Source organism: Rhinolophus sinicus, chromosome 14, assembly GCF_057876585.1.
Source record: "Rhinolophus sinicus isolate RSI-liver-muscle chromosome 14, RSI-T2T, whole genome shotgun sequence".
NCBI lineage: Eukaryota > Metazoa > Chordata > Mammalia > Chiroptera > Rhinolophidae > Rhinolophus > Rhinolophus sinicus.
The window spans coordinates 154,350,461-154,374,866 of record NC_142514.1 but is presented as its reverse complement, the minus strand read 5'-3'; the positions used below and the strand labels follow the sequence as shown (position 1 = coordinate 154,374,866).

Sequence of the window (24,406 nt, the reverse complement as noted above, 5' to 3'; positions counted from 1 at the left end):
TCTTCAGATCTGTGTTTCGGAAAAGGACTCTGGTAGCAACGTGAGCCGCAGAGAGAGGCGGGAAAAATTGTGTGGGGGGCTTCGGAAAACATCAAGGCAGACATCTGAACCCGAGCAATAAGAGGAGCAGGGCTAAAGAGAAGGGCTGGATTCAAAAAAACTGTTTAAGTATCTGTTGTTGACACAAGCGAATGAACAGTCCTGGACTCCACTCAACCTATGGAAGTAGCTCCTACAAAGACAATATCATTGATCCACTTCTGAACCTCTGTGAGTTGATTTGCATCTGTCAATTTGCTGGCGCTGTGATTCCCACTTCAGGGGCTTGTGCTGCTCGGGCTTCTCCTAGAGGTTTCGTACTGGCTGAATAACCAACGTAGAACCAGCCTCTACTGAACCAGGGGACCACTGATGTAAAGCCCTGCTAACAATCTCTCAGGGCAAGATGCAGTCGGGTTGGTCCTTTGGCTGTGGAGGTGCTCAGACTTGCGGTGGTTCTCGGACCTACTCAACTACATAATGCCGATGAGATCCATTAAAATTACCCTCAGAGCATTAGCTCTGGAGCAGAGAACCTGGTTCAAGTCCCGCCTTTACCATTTACTAGCTGTGTGACTTAACCTCACAGGCCAGGTTCTTCATCTGTAAAAACGGACTAAAAACACCTCCTACCACTTGAGAGAAACACACATAGAGGGACACAAAGAGAAGGGAGAGAGATCACACCCAAGAGAGAAACAAGCAGAAGTGCTTTTAAGCTGAAAAGCATTACGTAAGGAACACTGTTACCACCATAATCGGCAAGTAATGAATGGCCATAAAAACAAAAACAATAAAAAAATTCTGGATGATGAGAGTAAATCAACTATTTGTTTCGCTAAGTTTCACTTCATTTCAGTAAAGATGACAATGTTTGTGTTTATCTCTCGAGGAAAAAGAAGCATCTTGATGCACTTAAGCATTGCATTTGCCCGTTTCTCTGCCTTTCATGGATGAGACACATGACCAGGAGCAACCTCTGAGTGATAGTTTTAAATTAATTCTCTCTTAGAAATAAGAGCCAAGGGCAAATGTCAGACCACGGGTGCATAGACACAGTGAAAAGCCCTGGTTACTCTAAGAATGTGGGTGATATTGAATACATGAAGGTCCAATCATGCTTCTCTTCAGAGTGGTTTGGATGAGCAGATGGAAGCTGAGATTCCCAGGCCTGTGAGTTCTTCTATAGCATATTCCCTCTTTGTGTGGCATGGTTTATAGCCCTGATTTCCAAAGTGGAAGGGGGACCAGCGCCTGAGGTAGCATGTGAAACAATACTGGAGAATGAGAAAATGAATGGGAACTTTTATTATATTTACTTTTATATTTTTAGCATATAGTTTTGAGTATGTTTCATAATGTATAATATTACAGTAATTTTTATAATTTGTTTTAAAAATACACATATATACATGTGTATGTATATGTGTATATTGCTCAAAGCTGTTTACTAATGGTCAAACAATTTTGGGAACCACTGTTGTAGAGGGGTTTGGAGTCTGATCTGGTTTAAATTTCTCTGTCACCTGAGTGATATGTGTTTCCCAATGACTTACCAGTTTTCAGTTATTCTAGAGGCACGAAGAGGAGAAAGCAGTGGATTCCAGTTCTGACACTGACATTGACTCATTGTTGACTCAACTGTGTGGCCTGGGAGGGGTTACTTAGCCTTCCTGAGTTGCATTTATTTCATTCCTCATTCGGACAATGGGTATAATATCTTCTTTACCAAGTTTTTATGAGGATTAAATAGAATAATGTTTATTCTGACTTGGGGTATAAAAATAGTGTTTTAAGGCACGTGTTTAAGATTGCCCTCATTGTCCCACTTCCCTCTCTTTTCTGAGCTTCTCTATGCCCCATATTTATCAGTAGTTTACTCACTGATGGTTCTTCTGGGGGAACGATGGGACAGGAAAAGTGGGTTCTAGTTCTAATACTGTCATTTACTTACAGCTGAGTCAACATTCAGCTGGTATTGATTGAGCACCCTGTTATGCATCCAACACATGCTTAATAGTATCTGTTCGTCATAGAATCCAAAAGGGACTTGCTTCATTTTTCAGAGGAAAAAGCTCTAAAGCAGTCCTAGGAGAACTTCTGTAAGAATGGAAACATGCTATATCTATGCTGTTCAGTGCGCAGGCACTAGCCAAGTGTGGGCATTTGGAATATGGCTGCTATGACTAAGGAACTGAATTTTTAATTTTAGTTAATTTTAAATAATTTCAATATAAATAACTGTATGTGACTGCTGGCTCCTGTATTGGACAGTACAACTTTAGAGACTGTCGAAGTAGCATTCAAGTGTTAGGTAAAATTAAAACTGTCATGGGCTGAACTGTGTTTTCCCCATATTCATATATTGAAGTCCTAACCCCCAGTGCCTCACAATGTGACTGTATGTAAAGACAGTTCCTTTAAAAGTAAAATGAGGTCATGTGAATGGGCCATAATCCGTCATGACCGGTGTCCTTATAAGAAGAGATTAGGACACAGATACTAGAGGAGGAAGACCTTATGAAAGCATGTGGAGAACATGGCCATCTAACAAGCCAATGAGAGAGGCCTCAGAAGAAACCAGCCCTGCTGATACCTGGGTCTTGGACTTCTGGTTTCAGAAATTGTGAGAAAATAAATCTCTGTTGTTTAAGCCACCCAGTGTATGGTGTTTGTTATGGCAGTCTAGCAAATTATTAGGAAGACCTTTTGAATGATGTGAGATTTTTGTTCATTTCCAGCACACTCTTTCAATTAATTCATTAAGAATCATTTTCTCACTTTCTCTCTCTCACTTAAAAATGTAAGATATAAAAAACATACAAGAAATAGTAATTGAATGAAGAAAGCAGTAAACTTTATAATTAGGTTTAAATAACTACAGATGCATACTGAGCAAACCTAATTACAACCTGGAACTAAAATCCCAGATGATCTACACATGGGAGGTGGTGGGCAGGTATGTAATTACAAGGTCAAGGTGAAGGAAGAGGGCAACGTAATGATGGTGAAAGTGTGCTGAGGTTCTATAAGTTTCTCATTTCACGGAAGAAAACAGAAAATGGCTACCAATTAAATCTATATGTTAATAAAAACATATATTCATTGTGGCATTAGTTTATAAATTAGAGGAAGAGAATCTTCTCTAATTCATAAGAGAAAACACAGCACAAAGTAAACTATTATTAGAAAGCCAGAAAAGAAAAAAGAACCGTTATAAAAATAAAACATACAATAAGATGCAAGGAATAAGTCCATATGTATCCAAAATCACAATAAATGTGAATGAACTAAAATCCCCTTTTAAAAGATGACTCAAGTTAGTGAAACCGAAAATATTGTCAGTTATTAACTCTGGAAAGGAGAGTAGGATTATGGGAGGGTACTTGTACATTTTACCCCAAATACATCATTATTGTTTAGTCTTTCACAATAAAAGTGCATTCCTGTGTTACTTGTGTAATTAGAAAACATTTTTTAAGTGTCAGAGACATTAGTCAAACCCAGATTTCTGGCTCCAGAAATAATTCTGTTGTATACATTGCATCTCCTCTTGAGCAAATAAATCTCTTCTGTGGACCTTAATATCTGCATGTATAAAATAAAAGTGGTGGGCCATACTTATGACTTTAAAATTTTGTTCCAAAAAAGTATTTTAGAAGCCACTTTGTGGGTTCAGGAAAAGGTTATGTGAGTGGGACTACTAGACCACCTGTTTATTTCAAGCACAGAAATTCTTTTATCTGCTTTATATATTGATGTTCCATTTAATATTATCTATAGAAAAAAGTATTATCAATTTTTTAAAAAACCCCACGAAATTTGAAAGTTGCTATCCTAGGAGACTTCTAAAGTCCCTTCTAAATTTAACATTCTAGAGTACTCACTATTTTCCCATTTCTATGATAATACATTTTTGCAAAGCATAGACCAAGGATATCTCATAGGAGGTTGTGATGTGCCTATATTTGTGAAATTACCACGATCTCCTTTATAGTGAAATATTCCATCACTCAACTATTTTATTTTTTCCTGTGTGCATGTAACTAAAGGGCTAATATGGCTGATTTGAAAGGCTGGATTTTATATACCCCTCAATTAGTTATTTCCTACACCCAACCTCAACATTCAGGTCAACCCTAGTGGAAAGTACCTTCACCTGAGAGACAAATGACCTGAATTTCAATGTGGCATCTGCCAATGACTTACTGTCTGGCCTTGAACAAGTTAGCTGCCTCAGTTAGCTCAGCCACAACATAAAGATTAACAAGAATTAGTCTATTAAATCTCTGAACTTCTGGTCAACTATCAAATCCTATAATTCATGAGTCCTTGATGCTTGATCAAAGCCAAAAATATGTACAGACCAGGCAAAGAGAAAGTAGATCTCCAAATGTGAGTTTACAGAGACTTATCAAGACTTGTCATAAATACGATGCATTGTTATGTTAAATTCTTAAGCGGAGACAGATAATGAGCAAAGTAACTCAAAACTTTTGAGAGAAAACTGTTCTTCATAAGATGGCAGGCCGTGGAGTGACAGGACCCTGATGATCAGCTGACCTTTTCCCCCAAGCTTCTTTGAAGAGATTATCTAAGTATCGTTTCAGACACCCATCACTCTTATTTTTAGCTCTGAGTTCTCTTCACGAGTGTACTGACCTGTGGCTTGGAGTTCCAGAGGGCTCTCAGATATGGCTCATGATTCATTTTCAGGTACCTCACATTGATTTCCAGGAAGGTCAGGGGAGGAACAGCCTGGAAAAATGATTTTAGACATAAAATTCTTCTTTGTTCTTGTTCCTGTGCCAACCACTTGGTCAGAAATTTACCCGCCACAAATTGATCCCTTGTTGCCATGGGCGATTGGCAATTAAAACAGAACCCAAGCCATTTTGTTCTCCAAGGGCCTCACAGCTGGCGTGGGGGTGGGGGTGGGGGGGGGTGGAACAAAACTCAGGGCTTTGGTCACAGGCTATTTTCAGCCTCTGATAGCAGTTGTGTTTCTCGTGTCTCATTCCCCCTCTCCCCTCAGCCTCCCTCCCGCCCTTCCCTCCACAGGCCAAGGCTGGTGACGGCCTCCATTTATTTAAAGAGGAGGAGAGTCCTCCTTTTTACTCAGTTGAGCTGACAGAGACCACCCAGGCAGGTAAGTGGAGCGAAGCAGGTGTTTGGGCTGGGGGTGGGCTGCTGGCTTGGTGGCTGGTTGGTACTGTGAAAGGTCCCATAGAGTAAGGGTGTGTTTCACATCCCACATTCCATCCTCCACTCTGGTTCTATGTGAGGAGACTCAAGTTATGCCGGACTCTGATGTGGGCTTAGCAGTTGTTTAGAAAACTCCTACAAGGGCGATCGACATTTGGGGGTTTGAGGGAACCTCACAGAGAAATGAGTAAGGGATTATTTTTGGTCTAAAACTATTTTCATGGTGGAATGTTTCCTGTTGTCTGAGTCCAAAGACCTGCATTCTCATCCTAGAATTACATAATGAATGGATGTGTGACTTTGAGAAAGTTCCTGCCCTCATGTTCTTCGTCTTTTTTGCAAGGATCAATATGGCTGTAGTGACATTTTTCTAAACTGTAAAGTACTGCACAGTTATAAAGTGGTATTATAGAGACAATACGGCAGAATCCAGCTTTCCAGGGCTCAACATACAGGGAATCGATGCTACTCCAGAGGTATGAGTGAATGACTGAGATTCTTACAGTTCAACATACCCTGTCTTGCACATAGAAAATACTCATTCAAGTTTGTTAGTTTAAAGTGAATTTTCTATCCCAGGGATGTTCAGCAACAGGCTTGCTTTTAATAATTTAAATTAATCAAAACAGGATCTGAAAAAGACATTGCTACCGTGTCTCCCCGAAAATAAGACCTAGCCAGACAATCAGCTCTAATGCGTCTTTTGGAGCAAAAATTAATGTAAGACCCGGTATTATATTATATTATATTATATTATATTATATTATATTATATTATATTACATTACATTATATTATACTGGGTCTTAAAGTAAAATAAGACCAGGTCTTATATTAATTTTTGCTCCAAAAGATGCATTAGAGCGATTGTCTGGCTAGGTCTTATTTTCGGGGAAACACGGTATGTTGAAAATCCATTAAAAGCTCTGTTTAGTGAGAGGGTAATTCCCAGCTGGGAATGAGGGGGTGAGTCCCAGTATTTCCTCTAGATTTCAGCCAAGGATTTTTTTTTTTTTAAACATCCCAGTGAATGACAGGCATGAGTGTGACTGAGAACTGAGAAGTGGTTTTAAGGGATGGTCTGAGTGGAGACGTTGTCCAAAGATCAAAGCTACCGCCTCTAATTTCTGTTCCCACCCCTGAGTTGGGGCAGTGATTCACCCAAGAAGCAGAAGTTAGACGAACCAGTTGGGAGAAAGCTTATTTCTCTACAGTGCAATGCAATGCAAGTCAGTGAGCTTGCACTGACCATCTCCTGTGTCTGGGCTGGGGAGGTCCAGGCAGCCCTCACACAACGCCGAGAAGAATGGGCATGAACAGCAGGAAGGGGGGGGGAATAGAAACAGCCTGTGTCCTCAGTACATTTTGGGGGCTGAATCTCAATGTTGCGTATGTCCAATTCATCACTCTGTATGTAAAACTGCTTAATGACCCAGAAAATATAAGGGATTCTTCTGGCTTGGCTTTGGTTCCATTCTGAACAACCCAGTCCTTAAAATGAGCCCTGGCTATGGGCAGGGAGTGCACCTGACCCCCAGGGCTCTGTGTCCTCTCCAGCCCAGGCAGACAGGTGAGCTACAGCCCGCATGCACAGGCCATCCATTAGAGAAAGGGTAGGCAGGCCAGGGGGCAGGATGGAAAGAGAAACAGAGAGAAAGACTAAGGAAGAGTCAGCAGGATCATTCAACAGGCAAATGAATAGCCACAATCCTATTGGAAAAAGTAGATACAGATTCTTGGTAGAACACAAATTCAGAAATCCTGGGAACCTGAAGAAAGAGATAGAAGAAAATGAAAAGCATCAGTCATAGAGGCAATTCAAATTCTCACTCTGACCATCACATAACTTCTCTAAGTTTCCATTTTCTGAGCATTAAAATTAAGGTAAGGCCATCTATCACAAAGGGATTTTTTAGAATCAAATGAGATAAAGTGTAGGAAAGTACTTCGTAAAGCTTAATAAAACTGTACAAATAGGCAAGGCCTTTGGGAAAAGGCCCAGGACCAAACCTGATCGACTGCAGGAGGATTTCTTGCTAAGTATGAGTGTGGTGATGATGAGTCCAGAGGTCAGCGTGAACAACAAGCTGTTACATGATTAATTTGTTTTACAAGAGGAAGGATCCAGACTAGGAATACAATACACAGAAATACAACTCCTGAGGCAGGCAGACTTCCAATTACAAGATGCTGCTCAGATATCTGCAGATACTGTATCCAGGGTGGGGCTTCACGGACAGAGAGAAATGTGATGCCTTCAAATGTGAAAAACTGTAGTTATTCATTGCAGTGAAGAAACGCAGGACGGAAGACAATGATTGTCTTGAGGGCCGTGGAGGTTGGAAACCTACTCTGAGCCTCAATAAGAACCTCATCATGGGAAAGGGTTAATCATGATTTTTGGTTGTTTACTGACCTGTGAAGGCGGGAAACAATATTAGTTCATCTAACTGTCACAAAGAGCCATGGGAGAAGTCATTCTTCGAGGAAGAAACAAAAGGTCAAGGAAACAAAATAATTATTAAGGGTCACACACGGCTAGAAAGTGACAGAGTCAGGTTGTAACCCTGGGTGCAATGTGATCTTTAAACACAAATTACAAAGGTCAAAATAGAACACAGTGAGTTTCTGAGAGTAAAAGTCAGCCACACTTCAGAGATAACTTAAGAAAAGATGTAATATGACCTGCATGTGACAGCCTAGTGTAATGGGCAGACGTGCCTACCGTGTCTAAGTTTTAAAGGGATGAAAGCCAACACTTGGGTTTATTTCTGTGCTGAGAATAAGCAACCTATGCTTCTCAGGCTTTGTGAAAGGGCTTCTTCATGGGGGACTTTACAATCTGTTCTGAAGTTTGAGAGGAAGCCACTGACCTTGAATGCCCTACACGGGGGAGCTGAAGGCCATGGTTCCCCTGGGCCCCGTGGAGGGACTCTGCTTGGGCTCGCTGCTTCTAAAGCACAGGTCACCAGAGAGGTCAGCTAGTGTTAGGCACCAAAGCTGCCCAAGCGAGGAAGCGGCTGTCCCAGGCCACAGGCTGAGGTCCTTGCCTGCCATGCAGTCCCTGGCACTAGGTACCCTGATCCCCACACAAGGGGCCTGATTCTCCTCGCTGCGAGCTGCATCTGTGCCCGGTGCAGCACACTCTGGAGGCTGAGAAACAGAGTTGGTTCACAGTCTGAACCAGAAGGACCACAAAGAAAAAGCCAAGTGAAATTTGCTTATTTTAAGAAAATGGATTTTTAAAAAAGAGATAAGATATTAACAATCATTGTAATAGATATATACGATGTCAGAGGGGCAACAGATTGGGAGAAGGAGGTTATCCCTTTTTTGAGGGGTGAAACGTCTAACTAGTGCATTGTTTTATACACCTGAAACTAATTAAAAAATATTCAAAAAAATAAATATTAACAATAGCAATAATAGTAATCATGACAGGAACTGAAATTATTAAACACCTGCTATGTATTATGCATTCATAGACAGTACCGTTGTCAGGACTAGTATTTTGTTTAAACTGCAAACAACTTGCTAAGACACGTCTTCTCATCCTGTGTTTCTATGCATGAGGACCCTGGGTTCAGAGATTTTGAGCAATTTGCCTAAGGTCCAACAGATAGTGCTTTTTGAACCCTGGTCTGGTTCTTCCCCAAGCCTGTGCTTGCCCACTATGCTACGTTGTCTCTCTTACCTGGATTAAGAGAATAGAGAAGAAGCCGTGTTTGAGAGGGGATGCCATCGGGCGGCATTTCTGCCAGGTGAGGCTCCAGTCATCTGAGATCCCTAAATCTGTCTCACGGCTTGAAGGACGCTTGAAAGGGCTTCACTACATTGCAGCCACTTGGACATCCATCCGCGGTAAAGAAAAAATCAATAGAGAGCGAGCACCCTCCAGTCCCAAAGGAGACTTTTCCATGTTTGAAGAGCACTGACTCTTAGAAAGTCCTTTATTTTACTGCATTGAATTCAGTCTCCCTGTTATTCCCACCCATGAGTACTCTGTTTGTCCCATGGAGAGACAATAGGTCAATCAGATACCAATTCCTGTCAACTGCTAAGTTTGGTTAATAGAGGTGCTGTCCCTTGTCCCCCTCCAGTGTGTTATAAGCAGGGACATGGGATATAGAACCAGCCTAACGGGGGTTTGAATTGCAACTCTGCCACTTTCTAGCAGTGTGACTTCAGATAAGTCACTTAAGCTCTCTGAGTCTCAGTTTTTCTCATCTGCAAAATGGGGATAACAACATTTTCTCTGCAGGTCTGTGGTACTAAAGATAGTGCATATATATAAGGCAACTGGTGCATAGTAAACAATCAATAGCAATTAATGTTATCATAAGAACACAGCTTTGGAGTCAGAGAGACCCAAGTTCCAATTAGACAACCGGGCAATGTGATTTTCCTAAAACTCCATTTCTCCATCTCTAAAGTAAATTTTGTAATATTACCTACAGTGAGGGGTTACTGTGAAGATTAAATGAGCTATGACACAGTGCCTGGCCCAAGGGCTGATGTCCAGACATACTTTAGCTTCAATAATAATATTATTATATTAGTTACGATTAGCACATAGATCCCAGATACAAGTTTCTATGATTGAAAATATTTGCCCCAGTCAGTATAGACTCACTATGTGGAATTTAGCTCATCTATGTGGAGTCAGACATCCAGCAGGGTGACCAAATGAACCGACACTGAGCTGACGAGCTGAAAACAGCATTATTGCTTGCGGTCTCTGCTCAAAGTCATGGTCTAAGATTCTTCAGTGGTCCCCTGCAAAGAAGACACTGAATCACTCAGCGGCTGTTTTATCTACCCCACCCACTTTTGCCCTAAGGTGTCACCGGTCAGCTTCATCATTGGTAGTTAAAAAAAAAAAAAAAGAAAGAAAGTTGGATTAGGAAGAATGTGCCTAAGAGACACAACGGGTTACTCTTTTAAAAAAATTCAGATTGATAACTGAAACTTAGCGTGATTGTAGAACTAATCAGCTCTTACATTTTATACTGCTCTACAGTTTACAAAGTGATTTGCTGTACATGAACTGTTACAATCCTCCCAGCCATACTGAAACAGGTAGGCCTAGTATGCCCGTTTTAGAGAAGCTGCTGAAGCTCAGAGCGCTTGGATGGTTTTCCAAGATCACACAGCTTCGAAGAGGGAAGAGAGAACTAGACCTTGGCCTCCTGCATCTTATCCACTGCTTTTCCCAGCTCCCACGGTAGTACATTCCCAGTATAATCTCGTCCACAGCGTTATTTGTTAACAAGTCTATACAGGTCGTCTCTCACTGGGACCTGGGAATCCAAAAGTCTGGCGTCCACCCTCTCCCTAGCTGACGTTGGAGGGCCTGCATTCTAGCTTATCCTCGTAAATCTCAGGCTGTCCCCATTTCTATCCTGAGCCATGCCTTCATCTCTGATAATGCAGCCGTCTCCGGGACTGGCCCAGGAAGTAGTGCCAGGTGATGGGATAGAGATTGTGACCCAGGGGACAAATGGGGCTGAGTGACAGGCAAGCCTATATTTGGTGTCCCACCTTCAATGACCCTTGCCTGTGCCAGGCAACGCTGATAAACAAATGGCCCATCCCTTGGTATCTTGACAGCGTAAACTCACATACTGGGCCTGGCTACGGGAGTGTTGAGACACAGGAATTCCAAAGCAATGCAGGAGGCTAAAAAGGTTAGGTATGTAAGCCAGGACCTAAATGTGCTTTCAAATCACAGCGACTCAATGAGCAAACTGCTGCTATTTGAACACCCTGAAATAAAGGGGGCAACAATGCCTTGTCTTTGAATAATTCCTCCTCAATAAAGTAGTCCCCTTATGCAGTTTTGTTTTCTGTGGTTTCAGTTACCGACAGTTAACCTCGGTCTGAAAATATTAAATGGAAAAATCTAGAAGTAAACAATTCATAAGTTCTAAATTGCTTGCTGTTCTGAGTAACGTGATGAAATCTGGCGTAGTCTCTCTCAGGACTTAAATCTCGTATTCATGCTGTCTGTGCGCCCCGCCTGTTAGTCACTTAATAGCCGTCTTGGTTATCAGATCAACTGTTGTGGAACACAGTGCTTATTCTCAAGCAACCCTTATTTTATTTAATAATGGCCCCAAGGTGCAAGAGCAGTGATGCCAGCAACTTGGAGGTGCCAAAGGGAAGCCGTAAAGTGCTTCCTTTAAGTGAAACCGTATATATACAGGTTTCAGTACTATCTACGGTTTCAGGCATCTACTGGGGGTCTTAGAACATATCCCCAGTAGATGGGGACCCGGGGGGAGCTACTGTACTGCTTTAAATCCCATCATATTTCTATGACCTTCATAATGGTCCTGTGCAGGAAATGGTATTATCGCCATTTTTCACCCAAGTTCAAGGTCACAAGGTCAAGACTAGAACCTGTGTCTTTCAATTCAGGATGCTTTACAATACCCTTTGCCTTTTGGCCTTTGAGCATTGGAAGAACAATATTAGAGAGGTCTTTTATGGTTGGCCTCCATAGCTACATTTCCATCTTTAGAAATGGAACTGAGTACCTGTTTAATAGAATGCTTATAGATTTCTATTTTGGGTTTCAAGTCCTGATATATATATATATCAGAGATTTATGATCACTTAAACAAACAAAAAAAACCCTGTGCTCGGATACATTACTTTGTGAAGAAGGTATTATCTGTAATCTTATCCTCACTCTGAAAAAGTATCATCTCTAGGCAATTGCTGAATACACACACACACACACACACACACACACACACACACACACGCACGAGTCATATCTCTCTCCCATTAACTTGCAGTACATGCCAATACGATCTCCACTGGAGATCTGAAATGAGAAATTTGACCTAGGGTTGTTTTCATTGAAGATTTCCACATCATTAATTTCACAAGTGTCACTGTCACATTCCCAGGTGTATATTACATTTCTCCTCTGTTTTATACTATTTTGAAACTCAGGATCAAAATGAACGTGAGCAAAATTATGTGTTCGACTCTTTTCCAGAGATTATAACATCTTTAATCAGAGAAGGGTGGTTCTTAGAAAAAGAAAATAGCCAAGAGAATACTCCGAAATGTTTACTTCTTATGTGTCACTTTGTTTGTAAATGAGGGAGTTGGTAAATCTTGAAAATCTATTTAAATCCTAAAAGTCCTAAAAATTTTAATAGAGTAAAAAATAAACAGTTTGGGCTCTTTTCAGGGACATTAAGGCCCCTAAGCCTTTCTGTGTCCTCTTTTCTCTGCCTGAAGTGTTCTTCCCACTTTCCTCTATCTGGGGAACTCTTAGACACCCTTCAAAACCCCATTTGGATGAGCCGTCTTCTGTGATCCTCCGAAAACTCACTGTTTTCATGCCCAATGTAAGTGTGGGTAGCCATTGCCTCCTTTGAGTTTTCATGGCATTTCTCACAAGACTCTTCTCTGGTGCAGTATTCTCGTTCCTGCCTATCTCCCTCACTAGAACTTGGGCTTCTCAATTCTAGGAGACACAAATTACAGATTTTTATGTTTTCCTCCCCTTAACCCCTCACCAGTACCCGGTGCAGTGCTCGATACAGGGAAGGCAGGCAGTAAGTGCATGGAGAATGAATGAGTAAATGAATGCTGACTTGATCCCAAGCCGTTCAACTCAAAATCCATTGCTCTTCCCACTGTGCTACACAACCTGAACCATAGAAATAGAAGCACTAAATGTTTCTTTTGTAAAATGCTATTTACTGAAATGTTACTGAATAAAAGCCTGCGTCTCTGAGGGGAAAGATAGGATGTTCCCGACTAACCACACTGTTGTTTTAAGTGGGGAAAAGCTCCGCGTAGGGACATTTAGGTAGGGATGTTCCCTGCGGTCCGAGTGTCAGGTTCAGTAGTCGGCTTGCTACTTACCCTCCGTTTCTGAGCAAACCCTGTCTTTGTTATGAGTCTGGGACACACATTCCTGACCAGTGACCCAGGAGGGCTGAGTGGGAACCACCAACTATGACAGGAAGGTGACTGTCTTCCCAGAAGGGAAAGGAAGGTCAGAAGCAGCCACCGGAATGGCCTGATAATGCTTGGTGGCGATGACAAGATGACACACCAAGCTTCTTAGACACCAAAGGATCCCAGTGAAAATTCAGCCCCCCTGTGGCGGGCAGGATTCCAGAAATTTCACTGAGTCCTGATGGCATATGTGAGTTCTCTGGAGAAACTGAGAACTGGATTCATATTTACACGCAGACAGAAAGAAAGAGAAAAAAATTTTTGATGCCTCTCCTTGTTTAAGTATCTCTTAAACATAATTCTCTGGTGAGGAGACACGGCTGTCTCAGGGCTGTGGTTATATCAGCAGCTCCTTGCAGCAGAATGTACTCAGAGGCTATGGAAGTCACACAGCATCGTCACCTGGCTCCTGCGGTCACACCTGGCACTGCGAGTTCTGACAAGTACCTTTCTGTACATCATGCCGTTTGGTCCTCTAAACAACACTGTGAAGCAGCAGGGAAGAGAATGACTCTCTTTATAGTATAGGCGGGAAGACAGCTGTGAGAGAAGCTATATGGTTCATCTGAATGCACACAGTAAGCTGTGAGTAGCCCTGAAAACAAAAGGTGGGTTTCCAGACCACTGACGTAGTGCAGTGCCAATAGAACCTACTGCCTGGGCAATGATAGTTCTTTAAAATGGAATTAACGAGTGGGAGGAATACATCTGAACGGGATATTTATATAGTATATATTCGTATCAGCAAGATTAGCTAAACCTTTGCTACCCAAAGTGTGATCCACTCCTAGCAGGACTAGCACCACTTGGAGCCTGTTAGAAATGCAGAATTTCCTGCCTCTCCCCAGATCTACCAAACCAGGTCTGCAAACTAGCAAGATCCGAGGAGAACCAAGAAGCACAGAACTAGATAAGAAGATAATACCACTTTCACAGATTATTGCCACTCCTGATGGAATAATTTTTAAAAACCCTAGATGGAAAAAATTATAATACTTAATATGTGTATATAATTTTATATACACAAAATTACTCATCCATTCCTTCCAAGTACCCTGTGAGGGACACAAGAGCAAGTGCTTTTGAAATTTAACCCGAGGAAACTGAATCCCAAAGTAGTAAAGTGACTTGCTCAGAGCCTTATTCAATGAGTTGCACACAGCAACTATTTGCTGAATGAATGAATGAATGAATGAATGAATGAATGAATGAATGACACGAACAAACCACCGAACAAACTGGGGCTGTATCCTCATCTTCAGATCACTGCATTATTAGTGATTGGTTCACTCCCGAGGACTAACATTAGGGCATTTGCTTTATGTCCTGTTAGACTTGACCTTGGTCAGAGAGTCTTCAAGATGCCGAACTGGGGTGGAGGAGCAAAATGCGGAGCCTGCGAAAAGACAGTCTATCACGCAGAAGAGATCCAGTGCAATGGAAGGAGTTTCCACAAGACCTGTTTCCACTGCAGTGAGTTGGGTGAACACCATGAGGGCCCCAGAGCATCCAGAAGGCATTTCAGAGTTCACATTTAGCCACAGATCCTGTATATTAGTGCGTCTCTGAGTATGGTCCCGGGGCCAGCAACATTGGTTGGCATCCCTGGGAACTGGTTACAACTATCACTTGTAGGCCCCACCTTAGGAAGGGAGGGTGCTGTCGTGAGCACCCTCTCTCTACCTCTTGCCCAGCTCAGAGGCTGTTTCCCTGAAGCTCAAAGTCAGAACAAGCTGGCCTGCCACTGCTCTCAGTGGTGAAAACTATCCCAGTGGCGACATTTACAAAGTGTGACTTGGCAGAGAAAGACAGCCATTACTTAGCTGCAGCCAGGATGGATTTGGCTCTAGGTTTCTTTCCCAGTGGCCAGCTGTCACTGAAGTCAGCTGGGACTGGCTTTTCCTAAGAAAGAACCTGTGTCAGACCGGAGGCAACACGTGCCAATTCTCCAAGAGTCAGAAAGGGGAGGGGAGAGTTTCAGCGCCTGGGCACCAGTAACTTGACAAAGGGATCCTTTACCATCACCTACCAGACACAGATTCACAAACATTAAAACTGGAGGAACTTTGAGACCCTGTGGCTCACCTGGTAATCTGGCTTTGCCCGACTCATGTGACTTTGGACAAGTCATTTTTCATCTTTGAGCCCACATCACGAGCACCTTCAGCAGAGCCAGGAGTAGAACCTGTATCTTCAGGCTCCCCATCCAGCCTCCTTGACACCACTGCATTCCACAGTTTCTCAGCAGCTCGCCCTGTTTTGGGAGAACAGTCTGTTTTGGCTACTTACCTTCTTTGCTTCCCTTCAGTAAGTCTGGCTTAAGGGTTAGATTTACGAGACATTTGGCAGACCCCCTCCCCACATAGTCCCTCACCCCACTTCCATGTCTCAGCCCAGTGGCTGCAAGGTGTCACACTGCCCCCAAACTGTTTCAAACAGAATGTAAAGCATTGTGCTCCATCTGTTAGGGCAGGAGACACTCCATCCTTAAGCTGTGAGAAATAGTAACATTTTCCCTGCGGCGGGCGTTTCCATTATCCCTTGCCTCCCACAGCAAACATAATTATCACTGAAGAACAGGGGAAAATTCTGTTCTGAGTGATTGGGTTGGCAGATTTACTCATGCTTTGGTTTTAATAAATGGAAATTATTTTTAAGTCATTGAACACATCCGTTCAACATTCACTAGATTTGTTATTATTACTACAATTATCCAGAGGTCACTGCTTGAGAGTTTATCCCATAACTCTCTGGCTGCTGTCCAAAATCTAGTGTCCTTTATAAAGCACAGGAGTGGGGAACATTGGAAAGAACACTGGAGTAAAAACGATTAGGATTTGCACCTGGGTTCTGCCATACACTGTGAGACCTTAGGCAAGTCATTTCTCTATCAAGCCTCAATTTTCCCATCTATGAAATGGAGAGGGTTATACCTACCATACAGGTTGTTCCAAGAAGAAAAATGAAGTTCTTGATGTGGAAAGCCAGCCTTCTAGGACTTCATTCTCCTTTGATCCACTTTGACACCCGAGTGGGAACAGAAAATGAGAGGGAAGCTTTCCATGGTAAGGGGTGTCTGGTCTTTCCCAGACAGCAGGAGGATGCCCTGTTCAATGGAGCCAGGATAGAAGGGATTTGAGCAACTGGGGGTCCATTCCTTTTAACCCTCTGACATTTTCCTTAGAACTCACAGGTCGGATGGGGAGCTGAGCAGTATGAGTTTCTAAAGGGGAAGAAGGATCCTAGAGAGAAGCACACTTTTTTATTTTGTCATCACAAGACTACCTGTCCACAGGCCACCCTGTAATTGATGAAAATGGGATTCACAGAGGCAGAGGCTACCTAAACTTGTCCCCTGGCCCATGTTTGCCTCATTTCTAGACAAATCTTAATCCTCTCTACCAGCACAGTCCAAATGAAATATAACACAGGCCACATGTGTCCATTTAAAATTTCTAGTAACTACATGTTTTAAAAGGTACCAAGAAACATGTGAAATTAATTTTAAAACATTCTATTTAACTAACCCAATAGAGACAAAGTTGTCATTTCAATGTGTAATCAAAATACACATTATCAACAAAATATTGTATATTCTTTGTTGTTCGTACTGTTTGGAATCCAGTGTACATTTTGCGGTTACAGCACATCCTGTGGCAGGCAACGGCTACGGTATTGGACAGCACTGCTCTACCGGGCCTGTGTATGAAAGCTGGTCAGAAGCCAGGATGTGGCTACAGAACTGGCCAGAGCATGACAGGGCAGAAGCAGAGCATGGTGGGAATGAGCAATGGGGCAGGAATCAAAAGATCTGAGGCCAGTCATGGCTCTGCCACTTACCACTGTATAACTGTGGACAAGTCACTGATCTCCATTCACACATGCATGCATTCATTCATTCATTCATTCATTCATTCAACAAATGTTTACAGAAGACTAATTCTGGGCCAGACTCCATGCCCTGTTCTGAGGATATTAAGATAAAAGTCTTGCCCTTAAGGAACTCAGCGACTAGAACATCAATGAATATTCAAGAAATTGTTCTAAAGATTGGTAACTCATAGCAACAGGAAGGGTGGAGACAGGTATACACCTCATATGCCCAAATATAAGGCTTTTTTTCCCAAAAAAAATTATTCCTCATAAAAATGGTTTCCCTTGTTTTCAAAGCCTTATAAAATCTCTCATGTTATAAGACAGTGTCTCAATGACTTCATTATTTCTTTGAAAAACATTTTTAACAGAATTTTTCACACGCATAACATTGACATAATTGCTTAATAAACTTCTATATGCCTGTTCCCCAGCCACACAACCACCAACCTCTGAGCAATTCTCCCTTAGCCACTTCCTTCTCATCTACTCCCACTCTCATATTCAGTTACTTAATTTTTTAAAATAAAATATCCTTTGAGGAAGGCATATTCGCCTGAAACAACCTCATTCAATGCTGAATTGCTTACAGAGGTCACGTCACAAAACTGGTAGGAAAAAAAAAAAAAGAGGAGGCAAATAAATTGAATGCACATGTGTTCTTATTCCTGGGGATATGACCTCACTATTATAAGCACTGAAAATCACTATAAACAACCTCGAAGGATCATTATTACAAAGCAATTCAGCAAGTTATTAAGTTGTGGAAATCCTACATATTTTTAAAAACCTGCCCTAATGTTATGCTAATAGGAGATTCTTGTCGAGATACAATTTCCAGGTATCTGGAATTTGACAACCTCCTACTCAGGTGCAAACAGGGCTGCCTCTCCAGCGACATGGACAGAAGTGGAGATGAGCTGCCACACTCTGTTGATGAGGGAGATGACGCTGAAGATGCAGAGACAGAGTTTGGATACAATTGTTTCCCGAATTTGTGGGAGATTAGAAAACAGTAACATCTCCAAATCAATATACGATTGACTGATATTATTAAATTAACTATTATAGGTAGGTATTTAACACTGTCATTTTACATCCTTAAAAGTTGTTTTCAGACTGGCAAAAAGATTCTTTCTATAAATCTTCTCTTTGGAAAAATGGGGACATGCCTTACATACTTGATGTTATGGGGGACACTTTACATTAGGCAATGTAGTGACCAGGGGGCTCTGGCCAGTCTCAGCCTAAGGATCTATGAGGCAGGTCTACCCAGCTCTCCCACTTTCTGCTTCCAGAACTGGGTCCAACTGTCTCCTTGAATATCACAGTGCTCTTCAAAGTCCATGATAAGGAAAGAAACTGCTCAATTCTGATTCTGATATGACTAAGAAAAAAATAAGTTCCTCTCATGCCTCAGCCCCTTATCCCTGCACCACCCCACCCCACCCCCACAACCATCACACACACACACGCACACACACACACACACACACACACACACACACACACACACTTTCCTGATGTCATTTAGGGTAAGACACTCAGGAACTCAGGTTCTTCCGATTCAGACACAGTATTCTTAGCTGGTCCCACACCACACACGCAGCTCTAATTCCACCTCTTTCTAGCTGGGTACCACTGAGCACTTTACTTCCCTTCTCTGTGCCACAATGTCATCATCTGTGAAATGACAACTGCCTTGGAATCTACAACCCAGAACAGATGCTTCGGTCAGGAATCAAAGTTGTGTCCTTGGCTGGAGGGCCCCTCGTGCTGGGTTTCTTGCCTTACGCATGGAATTGGAGGTGCAGGGTGGCGGGGAGGAATCGAAGCCCAACACGGTGCCCTCCCTTTCTCCGGCAGTGGCCTGCAGGAAGGCTCTGGATAGCACCACCGTCGCAGCTCATGAGTCGGAGATCTACTGTAAGGTCTGCTATGGGCGCAAGTACGGCCCCAAGGGGATCGGGTTTGGACAAGGCGCCGGCTGCCTCAGCACTGACACGGGCGAACACCTGGGCCTCCAGTTCCAAGAGTGAGTTACTGCCCCACTGCTCTCACCCCGGGAAAGCCCCAGTTATCAGGACAGGTCATTATGTTCCCATAGCAACGTTTTCTGGAAGTGGGAGAATGGACTCCATTGTCGACTGGTCAACAATAAGAATACTCAGTCTGACCAAGTTTTAACAATGTGTCATCTCACAGAAGAGTCTCTTTACATTATCTACCTTTCTAAAGGGCAATTACTTTTACACCAGGCCCTTGGTTTGCATGTCAAGAGAAAACCCAGAATGTACAGATGTTCCATTGTTTGACCTTCGCAAAACTGCATGGAGCTTCTTTTCTCTTTGGTGTTTCTGTGTAAATCACATAAATATGGCAGGGAAGCAATGGCCATTTGTTAGGTGCTTGTCACTAAAAGATGTCTCCCCTTGGGTTGTAAGATGAAGAATATCCATATCACAGGGGGAGTGGGTCTGCAGGGTTGTGCTGTGTTCCTCATGAGTAAATAATCAATCATAACCGTTTTATGGGTCTCCCTGGCTGCCTGCTGCCAACACAGGACTGAGGTTCCCCCCAACATTATCCTAGGGAAGCTGGGTATCACACTGTGCCTCTTCTCTCTACCAGTCTGTTTTATCTCAAATATGCTGCTGACCTCAGACTGACAGCTACTCACCTGCAGCTGCTGTCTGGCCAGCTGGTACCCGGGCTCGGCTTTGTGGTGGGATTGGGCAGAAAAGCACACCCTAACTGAGGCAGTGTCCCAAAAAGAAGTGAGACCGTCTGAAGAGTCATCTGGTCCCTTCTAAGAGAGGAGCCCATGGCAGAGCCTGGAAAAGTACAGGGATGTGTGATTAGTCATTTTCATTTTTCTCATCACTCACTCCCTACTGGGCACTCTGTTTGAAGACAACGATGATACCAATTGTGTCCTCTGCCACGTGTTACCCAAGGCTTACTCTCCTATATTAGGGCTTTCTTATGATGCTGCACAAAGAGGAGCAAGAGTCTGGAGGGCTCGGTTTCGTCCCAGCTCCACGAGTCATGAGCTGCCTGCGTCATGCATGAGCAGTTGTCCCTCTAACCCTCACTTTTCTCCAACTAGCCCTGCTTACTTTAGAGGTTATGGTGAGACTCAGTGATAAATGGACAAGGAAACACCAAAAGACACAGAAACACAGGGGCTGCTATTGTGCCTCTATCTGGGACACGGCTCACATGGGGACAAGGAATGTATCAGCTCATTGGACTACGGTTTGTTTAGTATCAACTGTCAAGATCCCATCTGGCCCTAAAATATTTTCATAACTCATTTCAGAAAGCAGACCAAATGGGCTTCAGAAAAACCTAAACAGTCATAGCAGTAACAACACAATAATGACAATGGCAATAATACAAGCTAACATACATGGAACACTTGCTAAGTGTTTTGCAACAGAAAGGAGAGGTTTAAACCAATTACAGCAAATATTTATTACCCCTTACTACATGCCAGGCAAGCACTGTTCTCAATGCTTTATTCACGTCACCTCATTTAACCCTTTCAACAACTCTGGAGGAAGGCACCGTGATTATCCCTGTTTTCCAGATGCATCTGAGGGAACAGAAAAGTTAAGTCACTTGCTCAAGGTCACACAGCTAGTACTGTCTGCCAAGGGAGGTCTATAGGTTTCGTTCATCTGTCTATTTCCATCAGGTCCCCAAAGGCAGCACGCTCAGCCACCACCAGCAACCCTTCCAAGTTCACTGCCAAGTTTGGGGAGTCAGAGAAGTGCCCTCGATGCGGAAAGTCAGTCTATGCTGCTGAGAAGGTGATGGGAGGTGGCAAGGTAAGGACTTCTATATGAGCCAAACGGGATTTGTTCATCTCCACTAGATCAGCTGGGAGGGATGAGAGAGGAAAGTAGGAACTGCGGGTGGGTGGGAACCAGACTCTTCATTTTCTTTAGCTCTGAGGGACCAATTAGGAGCCATCCAACCTCACCCACTTTCCTGGGCTGTGACTGTCACCTGAAGTGTCCTTGGAAACTAGAACTGATGAATTCGTGGCAGCCAGCATTAGCCCAGTAAGTGGAGGGTACCCACCTAGAAACTCGGGAGATAGAGGTGCACAAGCGCCCTGCCCTGCAGTGTCCACAGTCCTTCCAGAAAGGGGACAGCTCTGGGAGTCATCCAGAAGACTGTCACCACTACGTAACTCAATCTACTGCTGGCATTAGCACTGGTGGATAGAGCAAACACCTCATAGCAGCAAGAAGCAATCCTCACTCACAAATGTCCTGGCAATCGGGAGAGTCATCACATGTCAGGTAGTAATGCACACTTACGAACTTCAGCTTCGGGCCTAAAGCCAGGGTATTCACCAAAGGTATTCACCCGATGAAAACAAAACACCCTGCACATACCGTGTTTCCCTGAAAATAAGACCTAACCAGACCTTCAGCTCTAATGCGTCTTTTGGAGCCAAAGTTAATATAAGACCCGGTCTTATTTTAATATAAGACCTAGTCATAATATAAAATATAATATAATATAATATAATATAATATAATATAATATAATATAATATAATATAATATAATATAATACCAAGTCTCATATAAGACCCGGTCTTATATTAATTTTTGCTCCAAAAGATGCATTAGAGCTTATGGTCTGGCTAAGTCTTATTTTTAGGGAAACACGGTACTATTAGGTTGGTGTAAAAGTAATTGCGGTTTTTGCAATCAACCTTCTAAATCGCAATTACTTTTGCATCAACCTAATAAGTGAGTGGTGAAGGGCCATGGAAACTGTCTCACTTCAAACAGGAGACTGGCCATCTGAACATATGAGAACCCCAAGGCTGTGCCTGGTAGACAAGCAGATGTGCCTCAGGCAGGCAATTTTCTGGATGATCCAAGCCATGCAACTCTCTTCTGCTGAAAATACAGAGTTAAAATTAGGTTGAATTACCCGGATAATTATTTCTTCCCTTTTTCCTTTAGATTTATATTCAGCATAAATGTTACCCACTGCCCCAAGTCCAAGTTCCCCTCTCCAGTTTATTCTTTGGTCTTTTAGAAAGGGGAGGCCCTTGTCTATTTAGTCTGTTCTGAAGGAATATATATAGAAGTCACTTTGATAAGCTTATTTTTAGGAGTTCTGAGAATTGTTGGCCAAGTTAGCATCTTATTTTCTTCAAACCCCAGGGGACCTATTAAGTACATGAATGATTAAGACAGTGGCATTCCTTTATATGCTGCTGGTCAGCAGACTTACCATGGGAATAGAATATGCTGCCCGCCATATTAAATATGTAACTCTCTTGCTCTCCTGTGCCCCTCAGCCTTGGCACAAGACCTGTTTTCGCTGTGCCATCTGTGGGAAAAGTCTAGAGTCTACGAACGTTACTGACAAAGATGGGGAACTTTATTGCAAAGGTGAGTGGTTCCGGAGTCTCCCTTGAGATGTTTCCCGAGGGGCGTCCTTTGGGAGGAGCAGTTGCATCCATGCTGAGAGATTTGGGTCTGCCAGGAGGCATGGCTGCTCAGCCTGAGCAGGGTTTGGGGTCTCAGGATGGGGCACGAACCCACCTAAGGGAAAGAAATCTGCCGCCTGCCCCAGCCCTGGTCCTCTCCAGTGGAGCAAGCGGGGGACCTGATGCAGGGGCTCGCTCGGTGGTTCGGGGCATCTGTGTGCCCGGGTGGGAGAGGAGCGGAGGAGGCAGGGCCCTGATTCTGGTCCTGGGAGAGGCCACAGGCCTGGACAAGCAGCATCATTCTCTTCTAAAAAACCAAATACCCTCTGTCCCTGAGTGGCACACAGGTGACTGGGCGGGGGGGTGAACCCAGTCTGGCCTCTTCTGTTCATCAAGACTTATCTACCTTTCTTCCTTGTTTTCCTTCCCTCTCTCCCTCCGTGTCGCCCTCCCTCGCTCTTTCCTTCCTGACATTCCTGCTGTTGTTACCCATCACTTACTGATCACAGAGACAGAACCCACAAGGTTTTCCTTCTGGTCCTGGCAGCTCTGCCCCCAGCTGCCTCCATGATCCCTGTCTCGTGGAGGAGGCAGAGGCTCAGCTCTTTCCTGACACTACGAAAAGGAAGGGATGCATTAGGGTCAAGGCCTCAACCTCAGAGCCTCTCCTAGGCCTGTTCTGTTTCTCAGTGGGGTCCTCCCACCCGTTCATTTAGTAATGGTGTTGCAAGATCTCCAAATGTGTGTGTTCAAGTGGGGTGAGGGGAGCAATGAGGGGGGCCACAGGGAGGACGTTCCTAATCCAGATCGTGGGCTGTCAAAGTTTTCCCTGTGATGAGACAGAATGGGCACTGATGGTCACCTTCTCTTGGCAGTAGAAGACACAACACTCGCCTCAGCATTTATAGGCTTTAAAACCCTCAAATATTGTAGCCAGCAGGGAAACCAACATGTCGACAAATAACGGCATTTCCGAGTGAAAAACAAGCTCTAGTAGCAGACCGTACACAATGCAGTAGCATACAAAGATAATGCTCGGCCTGGGTTGTGAGGGAAGGCTTCTTAGAAGAGAAGCTTCCTCTGGGCCTGGAAGGAGGAGTGCGGGTTTCGGGGGTGGGGGTGTGGGGGGGTGGACATTCCAGGAACAGGAAGCAGGGAGCACAAAGACACCAAAGGGGGCATCAGGGTTCATTCCAGGAACCATGAGTCATTCTGGTGCCCAAAGAGGCAGGAGGCAGTGGCGGAGGACGCTCGGCAGGCAACCCGGGCCAGATGACGTTGCCTTAAATGAGCAAATGTCTGTGAAAACAGGGAAGTGAAAAGCTTCATAAACAATTTTTATGAGGCGAATCTAAAAGAGTTCAGTTTACTTACAAGTTAGTTTATGAATGCATTTATCAAAAGGAAGTCTCTCACGGGGGAAAGGGCTGTATCCAGATGGAAGGATCTGAAATAATGTGCTAACCAGCCCATTCTCTCCCCCTTGTTCTCTTTTCATTCGCAGTTTGCTATGCCAAAAATTTTGGCCCTACAGGTATTGGGTTTGGAGGCCTTACACAACAAGTGGAAAAGAAAGAATGAAAGGTCCACCATTTCTCAGATCTTTCATCCGCCTGAAGCATATTTTCCAAGTAATCCTTCCCAGATGGACAGCCTTCCCCAAACATCCTCTGGTTGGTAGCTGGACAGTGTTTCTCTTCAAAAATCATCATAGTCTTTAAAACCCAAAACTAGAAGAGACCTTTGGAAGAAAACCATTAAGCGTTTAATCTGCAACCAATGCTTTATTATTTACAATACCTGGGGTTGGATAAGGCAATAAATAAATGTTTTATCGGTA

General features: G+C 43.3%; 1 protein-coding gene across 1 annotated transcript; it reads left to right on the top strand.

The window, feature by feature from the left end:
- Positions 1–5,052: 5,052 nt before the first annotated feature.
- Positions 5,053–24,406, top strand: CSRP3 (cysteine and glycine rich protein 3). The gene is made up of 6 exons (XM_019742620.3): positions 5,053–5,188; positions 14,563–14,702; positions 18,969–19,137; positions 20,803–20,935; positions 22,435–22,528; positions 24,071–24,406. The coding sequence occupies exons 2-6, from the start codon at positions 14,591–14,593 to the stop codon at positions 24,145–24,147; spliced, it is 585 nt and encodes a 194-aa protein (XP_019598179.1). The 5' UTR covers positions 5,053–5,188; positions 14,563–14,590; the 3' UTR covers positions 24,148–24,406.

Bases quoted from the DNA above. Each gene is read 5' to 3' on its own strand.
- CSRP3 (XM_019742620.3), top strand. From the start codon at position 14,591: ATGCCGAACTGGGGTGGAGGAGCAAAATGCGGAGCCTGCGAAAAGACA. The intron at 19,138-20,802 runs GTGAGTTACTGC...TATTTCCATCAG, and splicing joins CTGGGCCTCCAGTTCCAAGA to GTCCCCAAAGGCAGCACGCT. The intron at 22,529-24,070 runs GTGAGTGGTTCC...TTTCATTCGCAG, and splicing joins TGGGGAACTTTATTGCAAAG to TTTGCTATGCCAAAAATTTT.